The 27,416-nt window shown below is 42.4% G+C and overlaps 1 protein-coding gene across 3 annotated transcripts in view; it reads left to right on the top strand.

Moving 5' to 3' along the window:
* Nucleotides 1-27,416, top strand: part of trim25 (tripartite motif containing 25) — a 52,220-nt gene that overhangs the window by 15,400 nt on the left and 9,404 nt on the right. The window contains exons 3-7 of one of the 3 annotated variants that reach the window (XM_061988046.2): nucleotides 1,708-1,941; nucleotides 11,489-11,660; nucleotides 19,419-19,535; nucleotides 19,617-19,751; nucleotides 25,516-26,404. In XM_061988046.2, the coding sequence (XP_061844030.2) occupies nucleotides 1,708-1,941; nucleotides 11,489-11,660; nucleotides 19,419-19,535; nucleotides 19,617-19,751; nucleotides 25,516-25,901 (1,044 nt within the window). In that variant the 3' untranslated portion in view covers nucleotides 25,902-26,404. Of the gene's footprint in view, nucleotides 1-1,707; nucleotides 1,942-11,488; nucleotides 11,661-19,418; nucleotides 19,536-19,616; nucleotides 19,753-25,515; nucleotides 26,405-27,416 lie in introns of those variants that run through there. The other 2 variants (XM_072916428.1, XM_072916427.1) reach the window with 2 other exon arrangements.

Consider the following 27,416-nt stretch of genomic DNA (forward strand, 5'->3'; position numbering starts at 1 on the left):
GGATTGCACTGTGCTTCAACATAGGAGTATTATTATGGTGTGTGTATACGGTAAGACATTATCTGGCGTTTTGTTACCTTACCTTCTGGTACCTGCTGATCTGTATTTGGGATCTGCATAAGCCCTGAAAAATTGCGCGCGTCTGCCTTTGTAGTCCGTGCTGACACCGTAGTAAGATAAGCTTCTTCTTTTTCGCTATCTTCTTGTTATGGCAAGCCCGGCCCTAACCAATCTGGCGCCCTAGGCAAGATTTTAGGTGGCGCCCCCCCCACATCGGCAGTGAAGTGTATATACTCACAAGAAACCGAATAGCTTTGTCTTTGACCTTTTTTTATTACTTACAACTATACCTAATATATAAAGGGGTGGAAAAGTGACTATTACCTGCAGGGCAAACATTAGCTAACCAGAAGGCAATAACAATGTAAACAAAAAACACCTGCTTAAAAGATCTAATACAAATGTCCCTGAGGAATGTAAGGTGGGAGTACTGTAATTACCTAACGTTACATTATTATTTTCCATAACAATTTAGCCCCCTCCACAATATTAACCCGACGTTAAAAAAGAACTAGCTATTTATTGATTAGCAATTGCCGAATCATGTAACATTAGCTTAATGCTAAAAAGCCAGGTTACTATCACATTCTGTAACAGACAAATAATTTCATGTAGGCTAACGTTACCTACCTGCTACCTCTGTCTTTTCTCGTTTCTCCTCCTCTTCTTTTCTCTTTTTTCTTCCCTGGGCACCTGACAGTTTTGGCCGTTTTGACATCTTGTGTTGATTTTTTGATGTGGTGACGTCCAAAAAGAGTCATGATACGGGAAGGGAGGGGGCGCACCGTGTGGGGGGGGGGTGGGATGTTGTAACAAATAATATTTCTATTAAATAGGCTTTACTTTGCATTTTAATTAACGTGGGATTATTTTTTGTATTTAGAAATAATAGTACCAACTTTTTTTCTCTTTTTTTTTTCTTCTCTCCAACATTTGTGGCACTGGCGTGGCGCCCCTGATGGACGGCGCCCTTAGCATTTGCCTATACGGCCTATGCCACGGGCCGGCCCTGTGTTATGGGACATTCATCCTCCGCTGTTGCCATTTCTCATATAAAGTAGTGTAAAGTTCTTACTTATATCTGCCATGAAAGCGCTAAAACATACCGGTGTAGTGAGTCTATATTATTCACCCAAGGAACTTTAGTTATTAGAGAGTTAGAGAGCCACGTATATAAGACCGTCCACAAAACGGCGCATCCTGAAGCGAATGTCAGAAAGCGACTTGAAGATGATCTGTAAAACATAATCTATGCAACATTTTGAACAAAGAACCACCATCACATGTTATGTAGACTACAAGAAAGAGTTTTAACATTTCGAAAAAAAAAAAATGATATGACTCCTTTAATGCGCCCTATAATCTGGTGTGCCTTATATGTGAAAAAAGATAAAAAAATAGACCATTCATTGGCAGTGCACTTTATAATTCGGTGCGCCCTATGGTCCGGAAAATACAGTACTCAATGTTAGATGTATTTAGTACAAAATGTTCCTTTCTTAAGTCCTCATCCTATTTGTTACAATGAATAATTATTTGTTAATTTGGCCATTGATTGATTGATCAGATAGATAGAAAATGCAAGACTTCTATTTACACCTTGTGTTCAGTTGCATTGACTACCTGTTCATGGATCTTCTATTCTAGGACAATGCCGACTTCATTAAGTTGAACATGGCGCTTGAGTATCAACAGATCAAAGACATGCTGGCCAATGATGAACGAGAGGCTTTTGGCCTACTGGACCAAGAGCTGGTGTCTGCTCAGAAAAAGCTCAGCAATCTGACGAAGTTGTTTAAAGACAATGTCAAGAACTTAAGCAAATCCAAAGAGGAGATCAAGAGTCTGCTACAGCAGCCACAAACAGTGGTCGTTCTGCAGGTGAGACAATGATGATTCCTATTCTAATTTCTTTGATGGTATCGATGATCAAACTTTTTCCACAACAGGTTGCGTACAGAAAAAATTTAAATTTGCTATCATTCTGAAACCAATCCAATGTAGGTCAATATATGCAAAGCTATCTGAACAAAATAAGGACATCTTAGCTTCAAGTAAAAAGTAAAAAATGTCGTGTGTTAATGCAGTGTCTCTCAAAGAGTGGGTCGGGACCCCCTGGGGGTTACGGTGATTTGCGTCTATATTCCAGTATTCATGTTAGAACGATGCACAAGCCTGCATCAGCTACAGTGGCAGCAGTGCTTAATCTAACCAACAGACTCCCTGTTTTACCCAGTAGAAGTAGTAAGTACACAGAAACATGTGTACTGATCTAACAGGCAGAGAGATAGAGAAGTTTGTGATGGGAATGAAGACAAAAAAAAGAGTCATCAGAAACAAGGAGAACAGGTGACAATAACTACAATAAAAAGACCCGAAAGTACAAAGTATAAAGTCTTTGGATTCACCATAACGACAGTTGAAAATGTGGAAAGACCGGTGTGTGTTTTATGCTATTCTACTCCCCATTGCAACATCCCATCTCTGTGAGATGGTTTCTTCTCCTATTGCTGCAATGTAAACAAGGGATTTAACTAGAAATTGTATGTATAATCTATATAGTCTCAGTGTCCGCCCTGAAACTTGAAGGTCCTGAGTTCAAACCCCGGCCGAGTCATACCAAAGACTATTAAAAATGGGACCCATTGCTTACCTGCTTGGCACTCAGCATCAAGGGTTGGAATTGGGGGTTAAAGCACCAAATGATTCCTGAGCGCGGCCACTGCTGCTGCTCACTGCTCCCCTCACCTCCCAGGGGGTGAACATGGGGATGGGTCAAATGCAGAGGGTAATTTGACCACACCTAGTTTGTGTGTGTGACTATCGTTGGGACTTTATTTTAACTTTAATAGAAGGGTTAAATACACTTCAGAGATGTATTATATTTTTACAAAAATTTTAGGTTTTTGGGTGAAAGTTTAGATCAAATTTGAATACACTATATCAAAATTAAAATAATAATAACCGAGGCAAGAGCACAGATGTTCTGGTACTTAAAACTGTACTTTTTTCTTTCCGTCTTTTTAAAGGTGCTGTTTGCAACTACCCGTCTAAATTAATAAAGTATTTTTGATTCTGATTCTTGCTCACTGTTAGATTTATTGCTGTGAAAAATGTAACAAAAACAAATATTTGTTTCAAAACTGTCTATACTTTTCAAAATGACTAAGTTTATGTAATAACATTGATTGGTGTTTACAATGGTCACTCACCCCGTCTTGTCATCACGTACGTGCGGAAGCACGTCCACACATACAAAAGCCGTCTAAGAGAAGCAACAAACAATTTGCAGTCATGTTGTTGTTATGATAGAATATACATGTAATGACAGGTAACACTAGCTATCCAAATTGCTATTATTAGCTAACAATGTGTTACGTACGTACGTCCATAATTGCGTCTCTGCGTCCTAAGACGGCGGGATATACTGCTTAAATACATTGGAAAGTCAGCGCCCTCTAGGTAGCTGTGTAAATGTTGTAAACAGCTTTAAGATTTTGTTTATCTTCTTCCTTTGCTTTTGACAGTGTTAATATCATTTATTTCTGCTAAAAAAAATACAGTGATTAGTAGTATTTAATAAAATGTTGTGACATATTGGAAGCAAATTACAGCAGCACATTAAAGGCCTACTGAAATGATTTTTTTTTATTTAAACGGGGATAGCAGATCCATTCTATGTGTCATACTTGATCATTTCGCAATATTGCCATATTTTTGCTGAAAGGATTTAGTAGAGAACAACGACGATAAAGTTCGCAACTTTTGGTTGCTGATTAAAAAAAAGTCTTGTCTGTAACGGAAGTAGCGTGACGTCACAAGTTGAAAGTCTCCTCACATTTCCCCATTGTTTACACTAGCAGCGAGAGCGATTCGGACCGAGAAAGCGACGATTACCCCATTAATTTGAGCCAGGATGAAAGATTTGTGGATGAGGAACGTGAGAGTGAAGTATTAGAGTGCAGTGCAGGACGTATCTTTTTTCGCTCTGACCGTAACTTAGGTACAAGGGCTCATTGGATTCCACACTCTCTCCTTTTTCTATTGTGGATCACGGATTTGTATTTTAAACCACCTCGGATACTATATCCTCTTGAAAATGAGAGTCGAGAACGCGAAATGGACATTCACAGTGACTTATCTCCACGACAATACATCGGTGAAGCACTTTAGCTTCGGAGCTAACGTGATAGCATCGTGCTTAAATGTAGATAGAAACAAAATAAATAAGCCCCTGACTGGAAGGATAGACAGAATTAAGATCAACAATACTACCAAACTCTGGACCTGTAACCACACGGTTAATGCTGTGCCGCTTGGCACAGCATTAACCGTCGTTAGCAATGCTGTTGCTAACGACGCCATTGAAGGTAACTTAGCTACGGGACCTCGACAGAGCTATGCTAAAAACATTAGCTCTCTACCTAGCCAGCTCTCATCTGCTCATCAACACCGGTGCTCACCTGCGTTCCAGCGATCGACGGCACGACGAAGGACTTCACCCGATCATCGATGCGGTCGGCGTAGTCACGATAGCGCGTCTGCTAGCCAACTCAAAGTCCACCTGGTTGTGTTGCTGCAGCCGCCGCTAATACACGATCCCACCTACAGGTTTGTTCTTTGCAGTCTCCATTGTTAATTGAACAAATTGCAAAAGATTCACCAACACAGATGTCCAGAATACTGTGGAATTTTGCGATGTAAACAGAGCTGTTTGTATTGGGATACAATGGTGACCGAATACTTCCGCTTCAACCCTTGACATCACGCGCATACGTCATCATACCGAGACGTTTTCAACCGGAAGTTTCCCGGGAAATTTAAAATTGCACTTTATAAGATAAGATAAGATAAGATTTCATCATTGATATATAAACTATCAGACAGTGTGGTCGGTAGTAGTGGGTTTCAGTAGGCCTTTAAGAATATTTAATATGATGAAAGGAAAACATACACAAAAAGTTTAGAACATGGTGAATGAAATAATAATAATGATACTAATTCAAACCCCGTTTCCATATGAGTTGGGAAATTGTGTTAGATATAAATATAAACAGAATACAATGATTTGCAAATCATTTTCAACCCATATTCAGTTGAATATGCTACAAAGACAACATATTTGATGTTCAAACTGATAAACATTTTTTTTTTTGCAAATAATCATTAACTTTAGAATTTGATGCCTGCAACATGTGACAAAGAAGTTGGGAAAGGTGGCAATAAATACTGATAAAGTTGAGGAATGCTCATAAAACACTTATTTGGAACATCCCACAGGTGTGCAGGCTAATTGGGAACAGGTGGGTGCCATGATTGGGTATTAAAACAGCTTCCCAAAAAATGCTCTGTCTTTCACAAGAAAGAATGGGGCGAGGTACACCCCTTTGTCAACAACTGCGTGAGCAAATAGCCAAACAGTTTAGGAACAACGTTTCTCAAAGTGCAATTGCAAGAATTTTAGGGATTTCAACATCTGCGGTCCGTAATATCATCAAAAGGTTCAGAGAATCTGGAGAACCGTGGCCTTCGATCCCTCAGACGGCACTGTATCAAAAACCGACATCAATCTCTAAAGGATATCACCACATGGGCTCAGGAACACTTCAGAAAACCACTGTCACTAAATACAGTTCGCCACTACATCTGTAAGTGCAAGTTAAAGCTCTACTTTGCAAAGCGAAAGCCATTTATCAACAACCTCCAGAAACGCCGCCGGCTTCTCTGGGCCCGAGATCATCTAAAATGGACTTATGCAAAGTGGAAAGGTGTTCTGTGGTCTGACGAGTCCACATTTCAAATAGTTTTTGTAAATATTCGACATTGTGTCATCCGGACCAAAGGAGAAGCGAACCATCCAGACTGTTATCGACACAAAGTTCAAAAGCCAGCATCTGTGATGGTATGGGGGTGTATTAGTGCCCAAGGCATGGGTAATTTACACATCTGTGAAGGCACCATTAATGCTGAAAGGTACATACAGGTTTTGTATAAACATATGCTGCCATCTAAGCGCCGTTTTTTTCATGGACGCCCCTGCTTATTTCAGCAAGACAATGCCAAGCCACTTTCAGTACGTGTTACAACGGCGTGGCTTTGTAAAAAAAGAGTGCGGGTACTTTCCTGGCCCGCCTGCAGTCCAGACCTGTCTCCCATCGAAAATGTGTGGCGCATTATGAAGTGTAAAATACGACAGCAGAGACCCCGGACCGTTGAACGACTGAAGCTCTACATAAAACAAGAATGGGAAAGAATTCCACTTTCAAAGCTTCAACAATTACTTTCCTCAGTTCCCAATCGTTTATTAAGTGTTGTGAAAAGAAAAGTTGATGTAACACAGTGGTGAACATGCCCTTTCCCAACTACGTTGGCACGTGTTACAGCCATGAAATTCTAAGTTAATTATTATTTGCAAAAAAAAAAAAAGTTTATGAGTTTGAACATCAAATATCTTGTCTTTGTAGTGCATTCAACTGAATATGGGTTGAAAATGATTTGCAAATCATTGTATTCAGTTTATATTTACATCCAACACAATTTCCCAACTCATATGGAAACGGGGTTTGTAGATTAGCGTTTCACAGAGAAGTGGGAGCCCATCATTCATTCACTCCACATTCACACCTGGTGTGCAAAACACTTTGAGTCACTTGAGAAAAGCGCTATATAAATATAATTCACTTCAAAACAACAAAATAAATTATAAAAAAACATAAGAATTTAACATAATCAGTAAAAAGCCTGATTTTCAACGGTCTCTGCAGTCCTGAGGCTCTCTGGCAAGCAGTTCCACAGTGGCTCATAGTGGCTAAATGCCGCCTCATCGTGGGTCTTTGTTCTGGTATTTGGTAAAGATAAAAGGCCAGTGCCAGAGGACCTCAGGATCCGCGAAGGTTGATACGGTAATGGTTGATACGGTAAAAGTAGGCGCAAAACCATTTAGACATTTGAAAATGAATAATATAACTTTAAAATCGACCCTGAAGTGGACGGGGAGCAAATGCAGTGACTTTAAAACTGGTGTAATGTGCTCGCGCCCTCCGGTCCTCTTTAGCAATTATCTCAAAACACTCTTGAGTCGAAGTACCACAAATGTGCTTGTTATTGGTGTGAAATACACACGCTTAAAGGGTTAATTTTTGAGGTGAAACATTTTTACGTGTTTCAAAAAATCTTGCCAAGTCAACATTTCTGGTTCTTCTGTTAGGATAAGCCAGGGGTCGGCAACCTTTACCAGTCAAAGAGCCATTTTGACCAGTTTCGCAAATTATAGATAACAATGAGAGCCGCATAATTTTTTTGAAACTTTAAATGAAATAACACTGCGTACAAATGTTTTTTTGCTTTGTGCTATGTATAAACCAGGGGTCTCCGACACGCTGCCCACACCTTTATATGGAATTTGTAAGCTGGTGCGGCACGCGGGTTTTGAATGAATGGCGCTTGTCAGCGTGATGCGTGCCGTGATGGTACAGCATATAGCACCCACTACAACCAGCGTGCCTGATCAGCCACACGTTGTACGGTGTTTCCGCTTGCTCACGTAGGTGACAGCAAGGCCTACTTGGTCAATAACCACACAGGTTACACTGACGGTGGCGGTATAAAAAAAACTATAATACTCTTACTAATAATGCGCCACACTGTGAACCCACACCAAACAAGAATGACAAACACATTTCGGGAGAACATCTGCACCGTAACACAACATAAACACAACAGGACAAATACCCAGAACCCCATGCAGCCCTAACTCTTCCGTGACACATTATACACCCCCGCTACAAAACCCCGCCCACCTCAACCGACGCACAGAGAGGGGAGGGGTTTGGGGTTGATGTGTGAGGGAGCAGGGTTGGGGTGGGGGCGGAGTTTGATGGTAGCAGGGGTGTATAATGTAGCCCAGAAGAGTCAGGGCTGCATGGGATTCTGGGTATTTGTCCTGTTTTGTTTATGTTGTGTTAAGGTGCAGATGTTCTCCCGAAATGTGTTTGTCATTCTTGTTTGGTTTTGGTTCAAAGTGTGGCGCATTATTAGTAAGAGTGTTAAAGTTGTTTTATATGGTCACCGTCAGTGTAACCTGTGTGGCTGTTGACAAAGTATGCCTTGCTGTCACGTATGTGTGCAAGCAGAAGATGTATATTGTATAACAAGTGTTGGGCTGGCACGCTGTTAATGCAGATTGTAGAGAGCGCCAAATGTTGTACCATCATGGCACGCCCTTATTGTAGCTGTAAGGGTGAAAATCGGTTAATATTAATCCCGGGAATTTGAGAGGCACTGAAATCCGGAAGTCTCACGGGAAAATTGGGAGGTTCAGCAAGTAAGCTGCTGAGCCGCATCAGAGTGATCAAAGAGCCGCATGCGGCTCCGGAGCCGCGGGTTGCCGACCCCTGGGATAAGCTGTACATTTAATGATAGCCAACATTGGTAGCTAAACTTTGCCAAATCCCCTAATGCGTGTGCGTGGGGCGTAGTTTACCTGCTCAACGTCTGAAAAGGGCAAGATGCCGTATTTCCTTGAATTAGCGCCCGGGCGGTAATTAATTTAAAACCTCTTCTCACTCCGGCGCTTACCAAAGGCATGCGGTAAATTTAGGCATGCGCTTATAAATTTGAGTGTGATGTAAGGATACCATCATGACCTCGCTTAATGCCGCAATAAAATTTAAAGCACAATGAATCATCCCGGGAGTTCTTTTTGTTTGGGTCTGAAAAGGCAATTAAAATAACATTATTACTGCCTGTTAGCAGGTTTTCTTAGCTCATGATTTGTTTCTGAAATGTTACTCGTACAACTGCATCAAAATGACTCATATTTGACACACGCAGCTATATTAATAAAACATTTTTTCAAAATAAAGCGCTTTGAAAGACGCAACTCCAACAACAAAAAGTCAGCTCTCCACCACTACAAACTAACACAATATTAATAATAATACCCGGCGGTAATTCTAGTCATACGCTAATTATTTTGCGAAACGAGTTTGACCCAGCGGTAAATCGAGGCATGCGCATACTATATACCCGGCGGCAATTGAAGGAAATACGGTATACAGTCGTGGTCAAAAGTTTACATTCACTTGTAAAGAACATAATGTCATGGGTGTCTTGAGTTTCCAATCATTTCTACAACTCAGAACTTTCCTCCAGAAGGTCTTATCTTTGTCCATGTTATGTCAGATGAAACAAAAATTGAGCTCTTTGGCCACAATACCCAGCAATATGTTTGGAGGAGAAAAGGTGAGGCTTCCAATCCCAGGACCACCATCTACCGTCAAACATGGTGGTGGTAGTATTATGCTTTGGGCCTGTTTTGCTGCTTAACAGAGAGTAAATGGGACAATGAAAAAGGAGGATTACCTCCAAATTCGTCAGGACAACGTAAAATCATCAGCCCGGAGGTTGGGTCTTGGCGCAGTTGGGTGTTCCAACAGGACAATGACCCCAAACACACGTCAAAAGTGGTAAAGGAATGGCTAAATCAGGCTAGAATTAAGGTTTTAGAAGGGCCTTCCCAAAGTCCTGACTTAAACGTGTGGACAATGCTGAAGAAACAAGTCCATGTCAGAAAACCAACACATTTAGCTGAACTGTACCAATTTTGTCAAGAGGAGTGGTCACAAATTCAAGCAGAAGCTTGTGGATGGCTACCAAAAGCGCCTTATTGCAGTGAAACTTGCCAAGGGACATGTAAGCAAATATCATACCTGCCAACTTTTGAAATCAGAAAAACCTAGTAGCCAGGGTCCAGGGGCCGCAGGCCCCGGTAGGTCCAGGACAAAGTCCTGGTGGGGGGTTCAGGCTTCGCCCCCCGACGCAAAATGATTATTAGCATTCAGACAGGTGAAAATGTTGCTAAAACCATCACTTTTCTATCAGTCACAGTGACTTTTCAAAACAAAAATATTACAGCAAAAATCATATGGGTTGATTGACATGTTTATTCTGTAAGCTAACTTCAATAGTTTGAAATTATTTTGACAGTTAATGCCAGTTATCCTGTCAACCTTTCACAAGACTTCAATTTGTTAATTGAAAGTATAAACAGTATAAACACTTTTTACAGTAAACAAATGGTAAAACAGTACTAAACAATTCCATTAAAAAAAAATTGGTGTCATTATTAACTTTCTGTCCAAGCTTGTATAATCTACTGCCTTGTTCAATTGTAAAAAATATTCTGTGCCTAAAATTCACATTTCTATCACAATTATCATACTGTAAACATGGTAAGCTAACTTCATTAAAATTAATAGTCCTGTCAATAGCATGGAATTACAATTCAAATGTAGTTTTTTTGTAAGCCTTTCAAAAGAATTCAAAATATGAAAAATTAATGAAAATTAATTTAAGCCATCAGACACTTGAAAAGTGGCACATCACATCTCTAATGTAATCATTTGAACTTTTCAACAGAAATAGCACTGCAAAAATATTAAGGACATACTTCTGTATTTTGGTAGTTATGCTGTCAACATTTAACAAGATTTCTTCAACTTGGACTTGAAAGCATAAATAGTATAAACATTTTTAACAGTATAACAGTACTAAACAATTCCAATAGATAACATTGGTGTCATTACCTTTTTGTGGCTAAAATCCGAAAAACGTTGAAAGTTTTCCACTTGTATCGCTAGCAACGGCATTAGACTTGTGTTTTTTTGTCCCAACGTGGTCTTTTACATCGCTATTTCCTCTGTGTCCGATCGAAAAATCTTGTCTGCACAAGGTGCAATTCGCGTAGTTTTCACCCTTTTTGGAACGGATAATTATTCCCGGATAGGCTTTTGAATATTCTTCACGGAATGACTGCAGTTTTCTTTTCGGTTTAAGACTCGTTTGCGATTTTTCTCCGGCTGATTCCATGATCGTTCGCTCGTTTGGAAACAATGGCAGCAGGTGCCTCGTGCTTGGCAGCGGTGCTATAAATAGCCTCGCGCATTTAAAAAAAATTTTTTTTTTAATTAATGAAAAACCGTATTTTTTATCACTGCAACCGTAACCCGGAATAGGTTGATGAAAACCGTACTAATTATGGGAAAACCGGAGTAGTTGGCAGGTATGAAATATTAACATTGCTGTATGTATACTTTTGACCCAGCAGATTTGGTCACATTTTCATAAATTCATAAACGAACCAAACTTCATGAATGTTTTTTGTGACCAACAAGTATGTGCTCCAATCACTCTATCACAAAAAAATAAGAGTTGTAGAAATGATTGGAAACTCAAGACAGCCATGACATTATGTTCTTTGCAAGTGTATGTCAACTTTTGACCACGACTGTAATGCTTGCATCGCTTTGGAAAGTTAGCGCCCTCTAGGAAGCCGCGTAAAGGCTGCAAATGTCCCCTGTAAGTCGACTGTAACCAATTTATTACAGCATACTATTTCACCTATTCAATCGTGTCTCTGTCCTCACAGGCTTCAGTTGACCTGCCCAAAGCTGCAACTTTTGATGTTTACGCCCCACAATGCCACTTGGATTCCCCAAAGCTGAAAGCAGCCCAAGAGTTTGCTGTTCGACTGAAAGAAGAAATGAGTCAGATCTTTCATCAGCCACTTGAAAACAGACCAGCACTGATTAAAAAAGGAGGTACCAGTGTCACACTATAATCAACACATAGTATAGGACATAAAGCATCCATAGATTTTCATACATTTGTATATCTTATATGTTCACATTTTGAGTTCTTGCCAAAAAAAAAACATGTTTGATAACTTTGTTCACTCATTAGAACCCAGACCTTTTTGTCATTTTTAAGTCAAAAAGATATCGCACATACCCAGTGAAACACATCAAAGACCTTTGGGATATTATTCTAAAATACTACTGATTGGCAACACTAAATGGTCCCTAGTGTGTGAATGTGAGTGTGAATGTTGTCTGTCTATCTGTGTTGGCCCTGTGATGAGGTGGCGACTTGTCCAGGGTGTACCCCGCCTTCCGCCCGATTGTAGCTGAGATAGGCTCCAGCACCCCCCGCGACCCCGAAAGGGATTAGCCAAGGGTGCTCATTACGTCGATCGCGATCTACCGGTCGATCTCGGAGGGTGTGTCAGTCGATCACCAGCCAGGCATTAAAAAAATAGTCCTAAAAATGAGCGATCATAAATCTTCACTATGACGTCACTTTCGTCACTTGATTGACATTCACGGCACCCGAGGGTCTTCTGAGAAGACGCTGGCTGCTGCCAGCTCATTAAAATTACCGACTGGAAGACGAGAAACACTTTATTTCAACAGACTCTGGCGCCGTACCTGTCGTCAAAACTCCAAAGACCGACTGCACAGTTGCACAATAAAAGCTCTGCTTCATCCTGCCTGCGCTACCAAAATAAGAGTCTCAGAAAGCTGGCGTGCACAAGCTAGCAAGCTACGGAGTTTGCCGACAATGTATTTCTTGTAAAGTGTATACAAAGGTGTACGGAAGCTGGACAAATAAGATGGCAAAAACCAACCACTTTCATGTGGTATTGGACAGAAAGGAGGACTTTTTTTCTCCTCCATTCGAAAATGCGGACGTTATCAGCACCACTGTCTGATTCCAATCAATGCAAGTCATCACAATCAGGTAATACACCAACTTATATTCTTGTCTTCATGAAAGAAAGGAATCTATATGTGTTAAACATGCTTGTATTATCTTTAACCACCTTTAAGTTGTTAACAATATTAACTATATGTGTTAAACATGCTTGTTTTATCTTTAACCACCTTTAAGTTGTTAACAAGATTAACTATTTGTGTTAAACATGCTTGTATTATTTTTAACCACCTTTAACTATATGTGTTAAACATGCTTGCATTATCATTAAACACCTTTAACTTGTTAACAAAAACATATATTTCATAAATAAGTAAATATAAATTATATACAGGTAAAAGCCAGTAAATTAGAATATTTTGAAAAACTTGATTTATTTCAGTAATTGCATTCAAAAGGTGTAACTTGTACATTATATTTATTCATTGCACACAGACTGATGCATTCAAATGTTTATTTCATTTAATTTTGATGATTTGAAGTGGCAACAAATGAAAATCCAAAATTCCGTGTGTCACAAAATTAGAATATTGTGTAAGGCTAATACAAAAAAGGGATTTTTAGAAATGTTGGCCAACTGAAAAGTATGAAAATGAAAAATATGAGCATGTACAATACTCAATACTTGGTTGGAGCTCCTTTTGCCTCAATTATTGCGTTAATGCGGCGTGGCATGGAGTCGATGAGTTTCTGGCACTGCTCAGGTGTTATGAGAGCCCAGGTTGCTCTGATAGTGGCCTTCAACTCTTCTGCATTTTTGGGTCTGGCATTCTGCATCTTCCTTTTCACAATACCCCACAGATTTTCTATGGGGCTAAGGTCAGGGGAGTTGGCGGGCCAATTTAGAACAGAAATACCTTGGTCCGTAAACCAGGCACGGGTAGATTTTGCGCTGTGTGCAGGCGCCAAGTCCTGTTGGAACTTGAAATCTCCATCTCCATAGAGCAGGTCAGCAGCAGGAAGCATGAAGTGCTCTAAAACTTGCTGGTAGACGGCTGCGTTGACCCTGGATCTCAGGAAACAGAGTGGACCGACACCAGCTGGACTGCTGCTGAGTGGTCCAAAGTCATGTTTTCTGACGAAAGCAAATTTTGCATTTCCTTTGGAAATCGAGGTCCCAGAGTCTGGAGGAAGACAGGAGAGGCACAGGATCCACGTTGCCTGAAGTCTAGTGTAAAGTTTCCACCATCAGTGATGGTTTGGGGTGCCATGTCATCTGCTGGTGTCGGTCCACTCTGTTTCCTGAGATCCAGGGTCAACGCAGCCGTCTACCAGCAAGTTTTAGAGCACTTCATGCTTCCTGCTGCTGACCTGCTCTATGGAGATGGAGATTTCAAGTTCCAACAGGACTTGGCGCCTGCACACAGCGCAAAATCTACCCGTGCCTGGTTTACGGACCATGGTATTTCTGTTCTAAATTGGCCCGCCAACTCCCCTGACCTTAGCCCCATAGAAAATCTGTGGGGTATTGTGAAAAGGAAGATGCAGAATGCCAGACCCAAAAACGCAGAAGAGTTGAAGGCCACTATCAGAGCAACCTGGGCTCTCATAACACCTGAGCAGTGCCAGAAACTCATCGACTCCATGCCACGCCGCATTAACGCAGTAATTGAGGCAAAAGGAGCTCCAACCAAGTATTGAGTATTGTACATGCTCATATTTTTCATTTTCATACTTTTCAGTTGGCCAACATTTCTAAAAATCCCTTTTTTGTATTAGCCTTACACAATATTCTAATTTTGTGACACACGTAATTTTGGATTTTCATTTGTTGCCACTTCAAATCATCAAAATTAAATGAAATAAACATTTGAATGCATCAGTCTGTGTGCAATGAATAAATATAATGTACAAGTTACACCTTTTGAATGCAATTACTGAAATAAATCAAGTTTTTCAAAATATTCTAATTTACTGGCTTTTACCTGTATATGAATGAGGTAGATCCCCACGACTTGATCAATTGAAAAGAGTAGCTCGCCTGCAGAAAAAGTGTGAGCACCCCTGGGATAAGCGGTAGAAAATGGATGGATGCATGGGTGGACTACTAATTCATTCCAAAGGTGTATGATGTTACATACTGTATGTTTAACGAGCCCTATTATGCAAAACCACCCGATGGTACCTGCTTATGTATATTTGGGATCTGGATACATCCCGAAAATGTGAAGTCAAACCGTGGAGGCACTGCGGAGATATTTGTTAAACAGTCTTGCCTTTCTTTATACTTCCTCCCAACGGTTTGTTTGGAATTTGCCCCAAGTGCGACGTCAGCGGATTATCCATAAATGGTAGAAATGTACTCAAACATCCTTTTGCGAGTCAGCCATTTTCAATTTATGTAGGATTGGTTGAACCTCAACATTTCCACGATGAAACCAAATGAAGAAAATGCTCTGTTGTTGGTTGCTTTAAGTCACTAAACAAACTGTCAGCCTCATCTGAAGTAAAACGTGCCTTACTTATAACTTAAAAGGGAACTGCACTTTTTTTGAATGTTGCCTATTGTTCACAATAATTATATATATTTTTATTGCATTCTAAATATTAAATACAATGCTTTAAAAAGTCGCTTACAATGGAGCCTATGGTAGCCGTTTAATTCTGCCTATAGAGCCCATAAAAAACATCCAAACACCATTAGGGTTTTAAATATACATGATGTAAGTATATATGTAATGTAGTAACGGGCAGTTTTATAATAACAGTTAAAGGTGCCATATGTAGTAATGTGGCCAAAATTCTGTAGTCCCCTCCCACTCTCCATGACTGAGGTTGCCAGATACGCAGCCTAATCCGAATCCTAGTGCAAGGAACTTCAAATGTAGGTTTCTCTTGTTTATGCTTCTTGCAAGATGCTTTACTAAGTAATTATGCCATATTTTACTAATGTCCATTAGCCAAATGTATTTGTAAAGTTACGCAGCAGTATATATAATTTCGTCGGGAGTCAAGACAGATTGTTGGCATTACCCTGCTAAAATGTCTAGTTTGACCGCACGGACCACCATCCAAATAATTATATATAATAATATATATTATATATGGCATAAACCTACTTTGATGCAAGCCAAGGCCAACAGTAAAATTACCGCCACATTTCATTCAGCATAGATAGAACATGTTGACAAGAGAAAGTAAGCAGATATTAACAGTAAATGAACAAGTAGATTAATAATTCATTTTCTACCACTTGTCCTTAATAATTTAGATCCAATAATAGAATGGAAAATGACACAATATGTTACTGCATATGTCAGCAGCTAAATTAGGCAAAATGTGTTTGCTTACTTACTACTGAAAGACAAGTTGTCTTGTATGTTCACTATTTTATTTAAGGACAAACTTCCAATAAGAAACATATGTTTAATGTACCCTAAGAATCTTTTGTTATAATAAAGCCAATAATGCCATTTTTTGTGGTCCCTTTTATTTAGAAAAGTATCGAAATACATTTTGGTACCAGTACCAAAATATTGGTATCGGGACAACCCTAGTGCCTACTGTGTTTGGCAGTGGACCAGTTAGTATTATAATCCGTTATTACGTTAGCAATTTAACATAGTTTACTGTATAGCCTCTATTGCAGTGGTTCTTAACCTTGTTGGAGGTACCGAACCCCACCAGTTTCATATGCGCATTCACCGAACCCTTCTTTAGTGAAAAAAAAAGAAGATATATATATATATATTAGAGATGCGCGGTCTGCGGACACAACCGCAGAGTCCGCGGATTATCTGCGGATCGGGCGGTTGAAATAAAAAAAAATTAGATTTTATCCGCGGGTCGGGTCGGGCGGTTGAAATTAAAAAAAATTGGATTTTAAATAGATTCAGGCGGGTGGCAGTTAAACCAATTGGGAAATATATATACATAGTTAAATGTTGTTACCCACATACGAAAAACGAGCAGGCACCTGCAGCATATGCCACAACAGAAGAAAAAAAGAAAAAAGAGATGGACACTTTTACGGAGCGGAGAAGGGACGCCTCGCCGGGGTCCGGGACCGAGGCCCCTTCCCCCGAGAGGGCCCCACCGGGAGCCGTAGCTGAGGCGATCCGCGAGAAAGGCCCGACGCACGTCCAGGGTCACCACCGCGCCCACCGCACCGACACCCCGCCTCGTCCGCTTTCGCCGCGGCCGGCGTCACACGCAGCAGGTAAGCAGCTTACCTGCCCGCCACCCCCGTGGCCGGGGGCTCGTGACAGGGGTCATTCCGCCCGCGCAGCTTACCTGCCCGCCACCCCTGTTGCCGGGGGCGCGTAACAGGGGTCACTCCGCGCGCAGTGCGCTCACGAAAGGGGTGGGGCTCACCCTGGTTGATATAGACAGCAGGACGGTGGCCATGGAAGTCGGAACCCGCTAAGGAGTGTGTAACAACCCACCTGCCGAATCAACTAGCCCTGAAAATGGATGGCGCTGGAGCGTCGGGCCCATACCCGGCCGTCGCCGGCAGCGAGACGCGCTTGGAGGTGCGCTCAGCGCGGCTCCCATATGATTGCGCACTGGTGTGCGTCTGGGCCGTGACAGCGTGGCACGCGAATGTCTGTGCTGCATTGGATCAGTCGCCTTTCTTTAACAGGCAAAAGCTTTATAACCTCACTAATGCCTTGCATCGTCTATATTAGATATATAACAACAGGCGGGTGCGGGCGGGTGCGGTTCTGATTAAATGTTAGATCGGGTGGATGGCGGATGGTTGACGACTTTCTGATGCGGTTGCGGATGAAATAATTGCCTATCCGCGCATCTCTAATATATATATATATATTTTTTTCAAATTCAAGACAAAGGTGCACAAAATGAACCATGCGCAAACATCACCTTGTTCAAAGAACAAAACCAACACAGTGCATGAACTCAAAACAAATTACACACCTGCAAATCAGTGTGACTTCTGCTGTTGCCGTATCCATAATATGCCGATAGGGAGAAGTTTTTATTTACACGATGAGTTATAACTGTGGACCAGCTCTATACTCTCGGCAGGGTCCTTGAGGGTGCATGGGAGTTTGCCCAACCAGTCTACATGTGTTTTGTGGACTTGGAGAAGGCATTCGACCGTGTCCCTCGGGAAGTCCTGTGGGGAGTGCTCAGAGAGTACGGGGTGTCGGACTGTCTGATTGTGGCAGTCCGCTCCCTGTATGCTCAGTGCCAGAGCTTGGTCCGGCATTGCCGGCAGTAAGTCGGACACGTTTCCAGTGAGGGTTGGACTCCGCCAAGGCTGCCCTTTGTCACCGATTCTGTTCATAACTTTTATGGACAGAATTTCTAGGCGCAGTCAAGGCGTTGAGGGGATCTGGTTTGGTGGCTGCAGGATTAGGTCTCTGCTTTTTGCAGATGATGTGGTCCTGATGGCTTCATCTGGCCAGGATCTTCAGCTCTCACTTGATCGGTTCGCAGCCGAGTGTGACGCAACTGGGATGAGAATCAGCACCTCCAAGTCCGAGTCCATGGTTCTCGCCCGGAAAAGGGTGGAGTGCCATCTCCGGGTTGGGGAGGAGATCTTGCCCCAAGTGGAGGAGTTCAAGTACCTCGGAGTCTTGTTCACGAGTGAGGGAAGAGTGGATCGTGAGATCGACAGGCGGATCGGTGCGGCGTCTTCAGTAATGCGGACGCTGTATCGATCCGTTGTGGTGAAGAAGGAGCTGAGCCGGAAGGCAAAGCTCTCAATTTACCGGTCGATCTACGTTCCCATCCTCACCTGTGGTCATGAGCTTTGGGTTATGACCGAAAGGACAAGATCACGGGTACAAGCGGCCAAAATGAGTTTCCTCTGCCGGGTGGCGGGGCTCTCCCTTAGAGATAGGGTGAGAAGCTCTGCCATCCGGGGGGAGCTCAAAGTAAAGCCGCTGCTCCTCCACATCGAGAGGAGCCAGATGAGGTGGTTCGGGCATCTGGTCAGGATGCCACCCGAACGCCTCCCTAGGGAGGTGTTTAGGGCACGTCCGACCGGTAGGAGGCCGCGGGGAAGACCCAGGACACGTTGGGAAGACTATGTCTCCCGGCTGGCCTGGGAACGCCTCGGGGTCCCACAGGAAGAGCTGGACGAAGTGGCTGGGGAGAGGGAAGTCTGGGCTTCCCTGCTTAGGCTGCTGCCCCCGCGACCCGACCTCGGATAAGCGGAAGAAGATGGATGGATGGATGGATGGATGGATGTGTCTCGCCTTCCGCGGCGGAGGGTCCGCCGAACCCCTGAGGCCGACTCACCGAACCCCTAGGGTTCGATCGAACCCAGGTTAAGAACCACTGCTCTATTGTTTACAAGGGTTTGAAGCAGTGCAGTAAAAGTCTTAACATGATATACATGGCCGTACCAAACCCCGAGAGGGACAGGTGGTATAGAATGGATGGACCATGTGTGTGGGAATGACCTCATCCATGTGGTGATCAGTTGGTATTGTGATATTAATGTGTCCATTTGTTTCTTTATTTCCACGTTCATGATGTCAATTGTGTTTGCCGTCGTCCTTATGCGCTCTCTGATGAGGGCCTTCTTGGCTTTATTGATGATGTTTTTTTGCATTTTTAGTTGCTTCTGATGTTTAAACTTGCTGGTGTTATATTTTCTTAAAATAATTTTAAGAAAATGTTGACTCCGTTTGCACAAAGTGAACGTAGCCTTATTAGCATTGTTACATCACATTGTTTTGTATGTTAAATTGTAATATTTGACAACGTTTTAAGTATTAGAATTGTCGAGAGGCTTTAAAATGAGCTTTCATTAAAAAAAATGTTGTTTGACGCCTGTCATAAACAATGATGAACAATATTATTTGTGATTTCTCTACACCATATGACCTCAGAAGAAGACACCAAGGACAATAAAGAGAAGAACACACCTAAAAGATGGCCGCCAAACAACCCCCCTTTGCTGGCAACTAAGCCCCTTCAAGTCAACGCTGACAAGAAGACACACCAAAGTAAGAAACAATTCGATTTTCTGTCAATGGACTTAAAGTCACACTTGTTATCTAATGCTGTCATTTTTTTTTTCCTTTTAGAAAAAAAGCTGACCTCAGTGCCGAAAAATGGCAAGAATGAATTAAAAAAAAAGTTTCGTTCAATGGAGAATCTCTTGGAGGTTGATGGGAAAGCAAAACTGAGCGCCCATGCTTCTGGACCGCCCCTAAAAACAGGTAGACCTTTACCTACAAACCCCGTTTCCATATGAGTTGGGAAATTGTGTTAGATGTAAATATAAACAGAATACAATGATTTGCAAATCCTTTTCAACCCATATTCAGTTGAATATGCTACAAAGACAACATATTTGATGTTCAAACTGATAAACATTTTTTTTTTTGAAAATAATCATTAACTTGATGCCAGCAACACGTGACAAAGAAGTTGGGAAAGGTGGCAATAAATACTGATAAAGTTGAGGAATGCTCATCAAACACTTATTTGGAACATCCCACAGGTGAACAGGCTAATTGGGAACAGGTGGGTGCCATGATTGGGTATAAAAGTAGATTCCATGAAAGGCTCAGTCATTCACAAACAAGGATGGACCGAGGGTCACCACTTTGTCAACAAATGCGTGAGCAAAATGTTGAACAGTTTAAGAAAAACCTTTCTCAAAGCAGCTATTGCAAGGAATTTAGGGATTTCACCATCTACGGTCCGTAATATCATCAAAGGGTTCAGAGAATCTGGAGAAATCACTGCACGTAAGCAGCTAAGCCCGTGACCTTCGATCCCTCAGGCTGTACTGCATCAACAAGCGACATCAGTGTGTAAAGGATATCACCACATGGGCTCAGGAACACTTCAGAAACCTACTGTCAGTAACTACAGTTGGTCGCTACATTTGTAAGTGCAAGTTCAATCTCTTCTATGCAAAGCGAAAACCGTTTATCAACAACACCCAGAAACGCCGTCGGCTTCGCTGGGCCTGAGCTCATCTAAGATGGACTGATACAAAGTGGAAAAGTGTTCTGTGGTCTGACGAGTCCACATTTCAAATAGTTTTTGGAAACTGTGGACGTCGTGTCCTCCGGACCAAAGAGGAAAAGAACCATTCGGATTGTTATAGGCGCAAAGTTGAAAAGCCAGCATCTGTGATGGTATGGGGGTGTATTAGTGCCCAAGACATGGGTAACTTACACACCTGTGAAGGCACCATTAATGCTGAAAGGTACATACAGGATTTGGAGCAACATATGTTACCATCCAAGCAACGTTACCATGGACGCCCCTGCTTATTTCAGCAAGACAATGCCAAGCCACGTGTTACATCAACGTGGCTTCATAGTAAGAGTGCGGGTACTAGACTGGCCTGCCTGTAGTCCAGACCTGTCTCCCATTGAAAATGGGTGGCGCATTATGAAGCCTAAATTACCACAACGGAGACCCCCGGAATGTTGAACAACTTAAGCTGTACATCAAGCAAGAATGGGAAAGAATTCCACCTGAGAAGCTTAAAAAATGTGTCTCCTCAGTTCCCAAACGAGTGTTGTTAAAAGGAAAGGCCATGTAACACAGTGGTGAACATGCCCTTTCCCAACTACTTTGGCACGTGTTGCAGCCATGAAATTCTAAGTTAATTATTATTTGCAAAAAAAAATAAAGTTTATGAGTTTGAACATCAAATATCTTGTCTTTGTAGTGCATTCAATTGAATATGGGTTGAAAAGGATTTGCAAATCATTGTATTCCGTTTATATTTACATTAACACAATTTCCCAACTCATGGAAACGGGGTTTGTAAATACGAGGGGTTATTTTTTCTATGGAACCTTCATATAACCTACATCATCTCATACGAAATAGTTGCGCAATGTTCTCATGGAAAGCCTACGTGCAATGTGTCGGAACCCAAGCGGTGAACAAGCACTATAAACAATAAATATCCAGAAAGTATTCACAGCACGGGGTGGTGGTTCCTCTCTTTAAGAAGGGGAACCGGAGGGTGTGTTCTAACTATCGTGGGATCACACTCCTCAGCCTTCCCGGTAAGGTCTATTCAGGTGTACTGGAGAGGAGGCTACTCCGGATAGTCGAACCTCGGATTCAGGAGGAACAGTGTGGTTTTCGTCCTGGTCGTGGAACTGTGGACCAGCTCTATACTCTCGGCAGGGTCCTTGAGGGTGCATGGGAGTTTGCCCAACCAGTCTACATGTGTTTTGTGGACTTGGAGAAGGCATTCGACCGTGTCCCTCGGGAAGTCCTGTGGGGAGTGCTCAGAGAGTACGGGGTATCGGACTGTCTGATTGTGGCAGTCCGCTCCCTGTATGATCAGTGCCAGAGCTTGGTCCGCATTGCCGGTAGTAAGTCGGACACGTTTCCAGTGAGGGTTGGACTCCGCCAAGGCTGCCCTTTGTCACCGATTCTGTTCATAACTTTTATGGACAGAATTTCTAGGCGCAGTCAAGGCGTTGAGGGGATCTGGTTTGGTGGCTGCAGGATTAGGTCTCTGCTTTTTGCAGATGATGTGGTCCTGATGGCTTCATCTGGCCAGGATCTTCAGCTCTCACTGGATCGGTTCGCAGCTGAGTGTGAAGCGACTGGGATGAGAATCAGCACCTCCAAGTCCGAGTCCATGGTTCTCGCCCGGAAAAGGGTGGAGTGCCATCTCCGGGTTGGGGAGGAGATCTTGCCCCAAGTGGAGGAGTTCAAGTACCTCGGAGTCTTGTTCACGAGTGGGGGAAGAGTGGATGGTGAGATCGACAGGCGGATCGGTGCGGCGTCTTCAGTAATGCGGACGCTGTATTGATCCGTTGTGGTGAAGAAGGAGCTGAGCAGGAAGGCAAAGCTCTCAATTTACCGGTCGATCTACGTTCCCATCCTCACCTATGGTCATGAGCTTTGGGTTATGACCGAAAGGACAAGATCACGGGTTGCGGGGAAATGAGTTTCCTCCGCCGGGTGGCGGGGCTCTCCCTTAGAGATAGGGTGAGAAGCTCTGCCATCCGGGGGGAGCTCAAAGTAAAGCCGCTGCTCCTCCACATCGAGAGGAGCCAGATGAGGTGGTTCGGGCATCTGGTCAGGATGCCACCCGAACGCCTCCCTAGGGAGGTGTTTAGGGCATGTCCCACCGGTAGGAGGCCGCGGGGAAGACCCAGGACACGTTGGGAAGACTATGTCTCCCGGCTGGCCTGGGAACGCCTCGGGGTCCCACAGGAAGAGCTGGACGAAGTGGCTGGGGAGAGGGAAGTCTGGGCTTCCCTGCTTAAGCTGCTGCCCCCGCGACCCGACCTCGGATAAGCGGAAGAAGATGGATGGATGGATGTATTCACAGCACTTCTTTTTCCACATTTTGTTAGCCTTATTACAAAATGGAATAAATTACTTCTGTCCTCAAAATTCTACACACAATACCCCATAATGACAATGTGAAAACTTTTTTGGGGAAATTCAAATGCATTAAAAATTATCAAACGCACATGTACATAATTATTCACTCTTAAGCTCCATCAGGTTGGATGGGAAGTGTTGGTTTTCATCCAGAATGTCTCCGTATATTGCTGCATTCATCTTAGTCTAGTCAGAGAGGTGACCAAGAACCCGATGGTCACTCTGTCAGAGCTACAGCATTCCTCTGTGGAGAGAGGAGAACCTTCCAGAAGGACAACCATCTCTGCAGCAATCCACCAATCAGGTGTGCATGGTAGAGTTGCCAGACGGAAGCCATTTCTGAGTAAAACGTTTGCCAAAAGTGCACCTGAAAGACTCTTAGACCATGAGAGACAAAAAATGATCTGGTCTGATGAGACAAAGATTGTACTCTTTGGCGGAAAACAGGCACCGCCAATACCATCCCTACAGTGAAGCATAGTGGTGGTAGCATCATGCTGTGGGGGTGTTTTTCAGCAGCAGGAACTAGAAGACGAGTCAGGATAGAGGGAAAGATGAATGCAGCAATGTACAGAAACATCCTGGATAAAAACCAACGCTTCCTATCCAACCTGATGGAGCTTGAGAGGTGCTGCAAAGAGGAATGGGTGAAACTGACCAAAGATAGGTGGCATCGTATTCAAAAGGACTTGAGGCTGTAATTGCTGCCAAAGGTGCATCAACAAAGTGTTGAGCAAAGGCTGTGAATACTTACGTACACATGATTTCTTAGTTTTTTTTATTTATCATTAATTTGCAAAATAAAAAACAACTTTTCACATTGCCATTATGGGTTATTGTCTGTAGAATGTTGAGGGTAAAATTAATTGATTCCATTTTGGAAAAAAGCTGTACCATAACAAAATGTGGAGAAAGTAAAGTGTTGTGAATACATTCCGGATGCACTGTATCACAGAGAGTGTCTTCTTACTTGTGAATGGCAGAACATTGAAGTACGGGAGCGTTTGGTGGAATTTGTTTTGCAAACTAAGCACACATTTGTAAGAATTGGTCACGTGTCAGAATGGCAGTAGATTAACACGCTGTATTCAAATAGTCAATACACTAAAACAATGCTAAAATGTCAAATAATGAGGTTCATATCTTTTTTTCCTTTTTTTTTTTATAAAGTGGGGTCGCATTGATATCAATGTGTGCAGGACTTGCTTATATGGGCATGTCCATGTACGGTAAATGATTTTAGTCTGCCATTTTAGTTCTGTGTGCGGCTCTGCTGTCTACAAAACCAGTCAAGTTGGCACGTTGTGTAAATAGTAAATAAAAACAGAATACAATGATTTGCAAATCCTTTTCAACTTACGGTATATTCAATTTAATAGACTGCAAAGACAATATACTTAATGTTGAAACTGAGAAACATTTTTTTTTTTGCAAATAATCATTAACTAAGAATTTAATGGCAGCAACACATTGCAAAAAAGTTGGCACAGGGGCATTTTTACCACTGTGCTACATGGCCTTTCCTTTTAACAACACTCAGTAAACGTTTGGGAACTGAGGAGACCAATTTTTGAAGCTTTTCAGGTGGAATTCTTTCCCATTCTTGCTTGATGTACAGCTTAAGTTGTTCACCAGTCCGGGGTCTCTGTTGTGATATTTTAGGCTTCATAATGCGCCACACATTTTCAATGGGAGGCAGGCCAGTCTAGTACCCACACTCTTTCACTATGAAGCCACGCTGTTGTAACATCTGCAGAATGTGGCTTGGCATTGTCTTGCTGAAATAAGCAGGGGCGTCTATGAAAAAGACGTTGCTTGGTTTGCAACATACTGTATGTTGCTCCAAAACCTGTATGTACCTTTCAGCATTAATGGTGCCTTCACAGATGTGTAAGTTACCCATGCCTTGGGCACTAATACACCCCCATACCATCACAGATGCTGGCTTTTCAACTTTGCCCCTATAACAATCCGGATGGCTCTTTTCCTCTTTGGTCCGGAAGACACAACGTCCACAGTTTCCAAAAACAATTTGAAATGTGGACTCGTCAGACCACAGAACACTTTTCCACTTTGCATCAGTCCATCTTAGATGAGCTCGGGCCCAGCGAAGCCGGCGGATGTTTCTGGGTGTTGTTGATAAATGGCTATCGCTTTGCATAGTAGAGTTTTAACTTGCACTTACAGATGTAGCGACAAACTGAAGTTACTGACAGTGGTTTTCTGAAGAGTGTGTGGTGATATCCTTTTCACACTGATGTCGCTTTTTGATGCAGTACCGCCTGAGGGATCAAAGGTCACGGGCATTCAATGTCGGTTTTCAGCCTTTTCTGCTTACGTGCAGTGATTTCTCTAGATTCTCTGAACCTTTTGATGATATTACGGACCGTCGATGGTGAAATAGCTGGTTGAGAAATGTTGTTCTTAAACCGTTGAACAAGATGTTGCCCAACTCAACAGAGCGTGCTATCACTGTTGCAGGCACCCCACAGTCCATCATCGAGTGTGTCAAGCAGATCAGTGTCGTCATGCTTGAGTCTCCTCCAAAGGGAGTGACCATCCCATACCGACCCAAACCCTTAGGCTCTCCTGTGATTTTTGCAGGTGGTCAGGCGTACGCTGTCCAAGGGCAGCACGCCATTCCTCAGCCTGATCTCACCAAACTTCACCAGCGGGCCATGCAGCAGAGCCCCTTCCCTATTGCACAGATAAACCAGGTCTTCCAGGCTGGGATGTACGCATCTGCACAAACTGTCTCTCTTGAGCTCACACTTTCAAACAAACTCATGGGTTGCATCATTGGCCGTCAGGGTGCAAGGATCAACGAGATTCGCCAGATGTCAGGTGCCCAGATTACGATTGCGGATCCTGTGGAGGGTTCCACTGGCAGACAGGTCACCATCACTGGTTCCCGTGCCAGCATCAACCTTGCAAAGTACCTTATCGATGTTCGGCTCTCTTCTGAAACCACTGGACTTGCAGCCAACTGACAAGAAGAACGCATCTCAATCAATGAATGTTTATTTATATAGCCCTAAATCACAAGTGTCTCAAAGGGCTGCACAAGCCACAACGACATCCTCGGTACAAAGCCCACATAAGGGCAAGGAAAAACTCACCCCAGTGCATACTTGCCAACCCTCCCGAATTTTCCGGGAGACTCCTGAAATTCAGCGCCTCTCCCGAAAACCTCCCGGGACAAATATTCTCCCGAAAAACTCCCGATTTTCAGCCGGAGCTGGAGGCCACGCCCCCTCCAGCTCCATGCGGACCTGAGTGAGGACAGCCTTTTTTCACAACGGGAGGACAACAGGGTAACAAGAACTAAATCATCCAGACAAGAGATAAATTGTATTATTATGTTTATCTTACCTAAAAATAAATATATTTATTAATTTAAAAAAAAAAAAACTAAATACATTTTTACTATATTTTGCTGAAAACATCAAAATTTATTGTATTTTTATTTGTGTTTTTTTTGACTCCTTATTACATCCAGGCATTAGAATTATACATTAAAATAAACATATTTGAAATAATTAATTTTAAATTATCATAATAGTTCTTTTAAAATTACCATATTTAATTATTAAAATAATTGCTTGTTTATCAACAACTTTAGCATTTTATTCATTACATTTTGAAGCTCTCAGAAGCCAAGTTATGTTATATTCCTTAAGATTTATTTATGCAAGTTTGAAGTATCAATTATCTAAACACAGTTTTTTTTGCATATTTTCAGGATGTAGATATACAGGTAAAAGCCAGTAAATTAGAATATTTTGAAAAACTTGATTTATTTCAGTAATTGCATTCAAAAGGTGTAACTTGTACATTATATTTATTCATTGCACACAGACTGATGCATTCAAATGTTTATTTCATTTAATTTTGATGATTTGAAGTGGCAACAAATGAAAATCCAAAATTCCGTGTGTCACAAAATTAGAATATTACTTAAGGCTAATACAAAAAAGGGATTTTTAGAAATGTTGGCCAACTGAAAAGTATGAAAATGAAAAATATGAGCATGTACAATACTCAATACTTGGTTGGAGCTCCTTTTGCCTCAATTACTGCGTTAATGCGGCGTGGCACCCCAAACCATCACCCAACCATGCAAATTTTGCATTTCCTTTGGAAATCGAGGTCCCAGAGTCTGGAGGAAGACAGGAGAGGCACAGGATCCACGTTGCCTGAAGTCTAGTGTAAAGTTTCCACCATCAGTGATGTTTTGGGGTGCCATGTCATCTGCTGGTGTCGGTCCACTCTGTTTCCTGAGATCCAGGGTCAACGCAGCCGTCTACCAGCAAGTTTTAGAGCACTTCATGCTTCCTGCTGCTGACCTGCTCTATGGAGATGGAGATTTCAAGTTCCAACAGGACTTGGCGCCTGCACACAGCGCAAAATCTACCCGTGCCTGGTTTACGGACCATGGTATTTCTGTTCTAAATTGGCCCGCCAACTCCCCTGACCTTAGCCCCATAGAAAATCTGTGGGGTATT

Source organism: Nerophis lumbriciformis, linkage group LG27 (assembly GCF_033978685.3).
Source record: "Nerophis lumbriciformis linkage group LG27, RoL_Nlum_v2.1, whole genome shotgun sequence".
NCBI lineage: Eukaryota > Metazoa > Chordata > Actinopteri > Syngnathiformes > Syngnathidae > Nerophis > Nerophis lumbriciformis.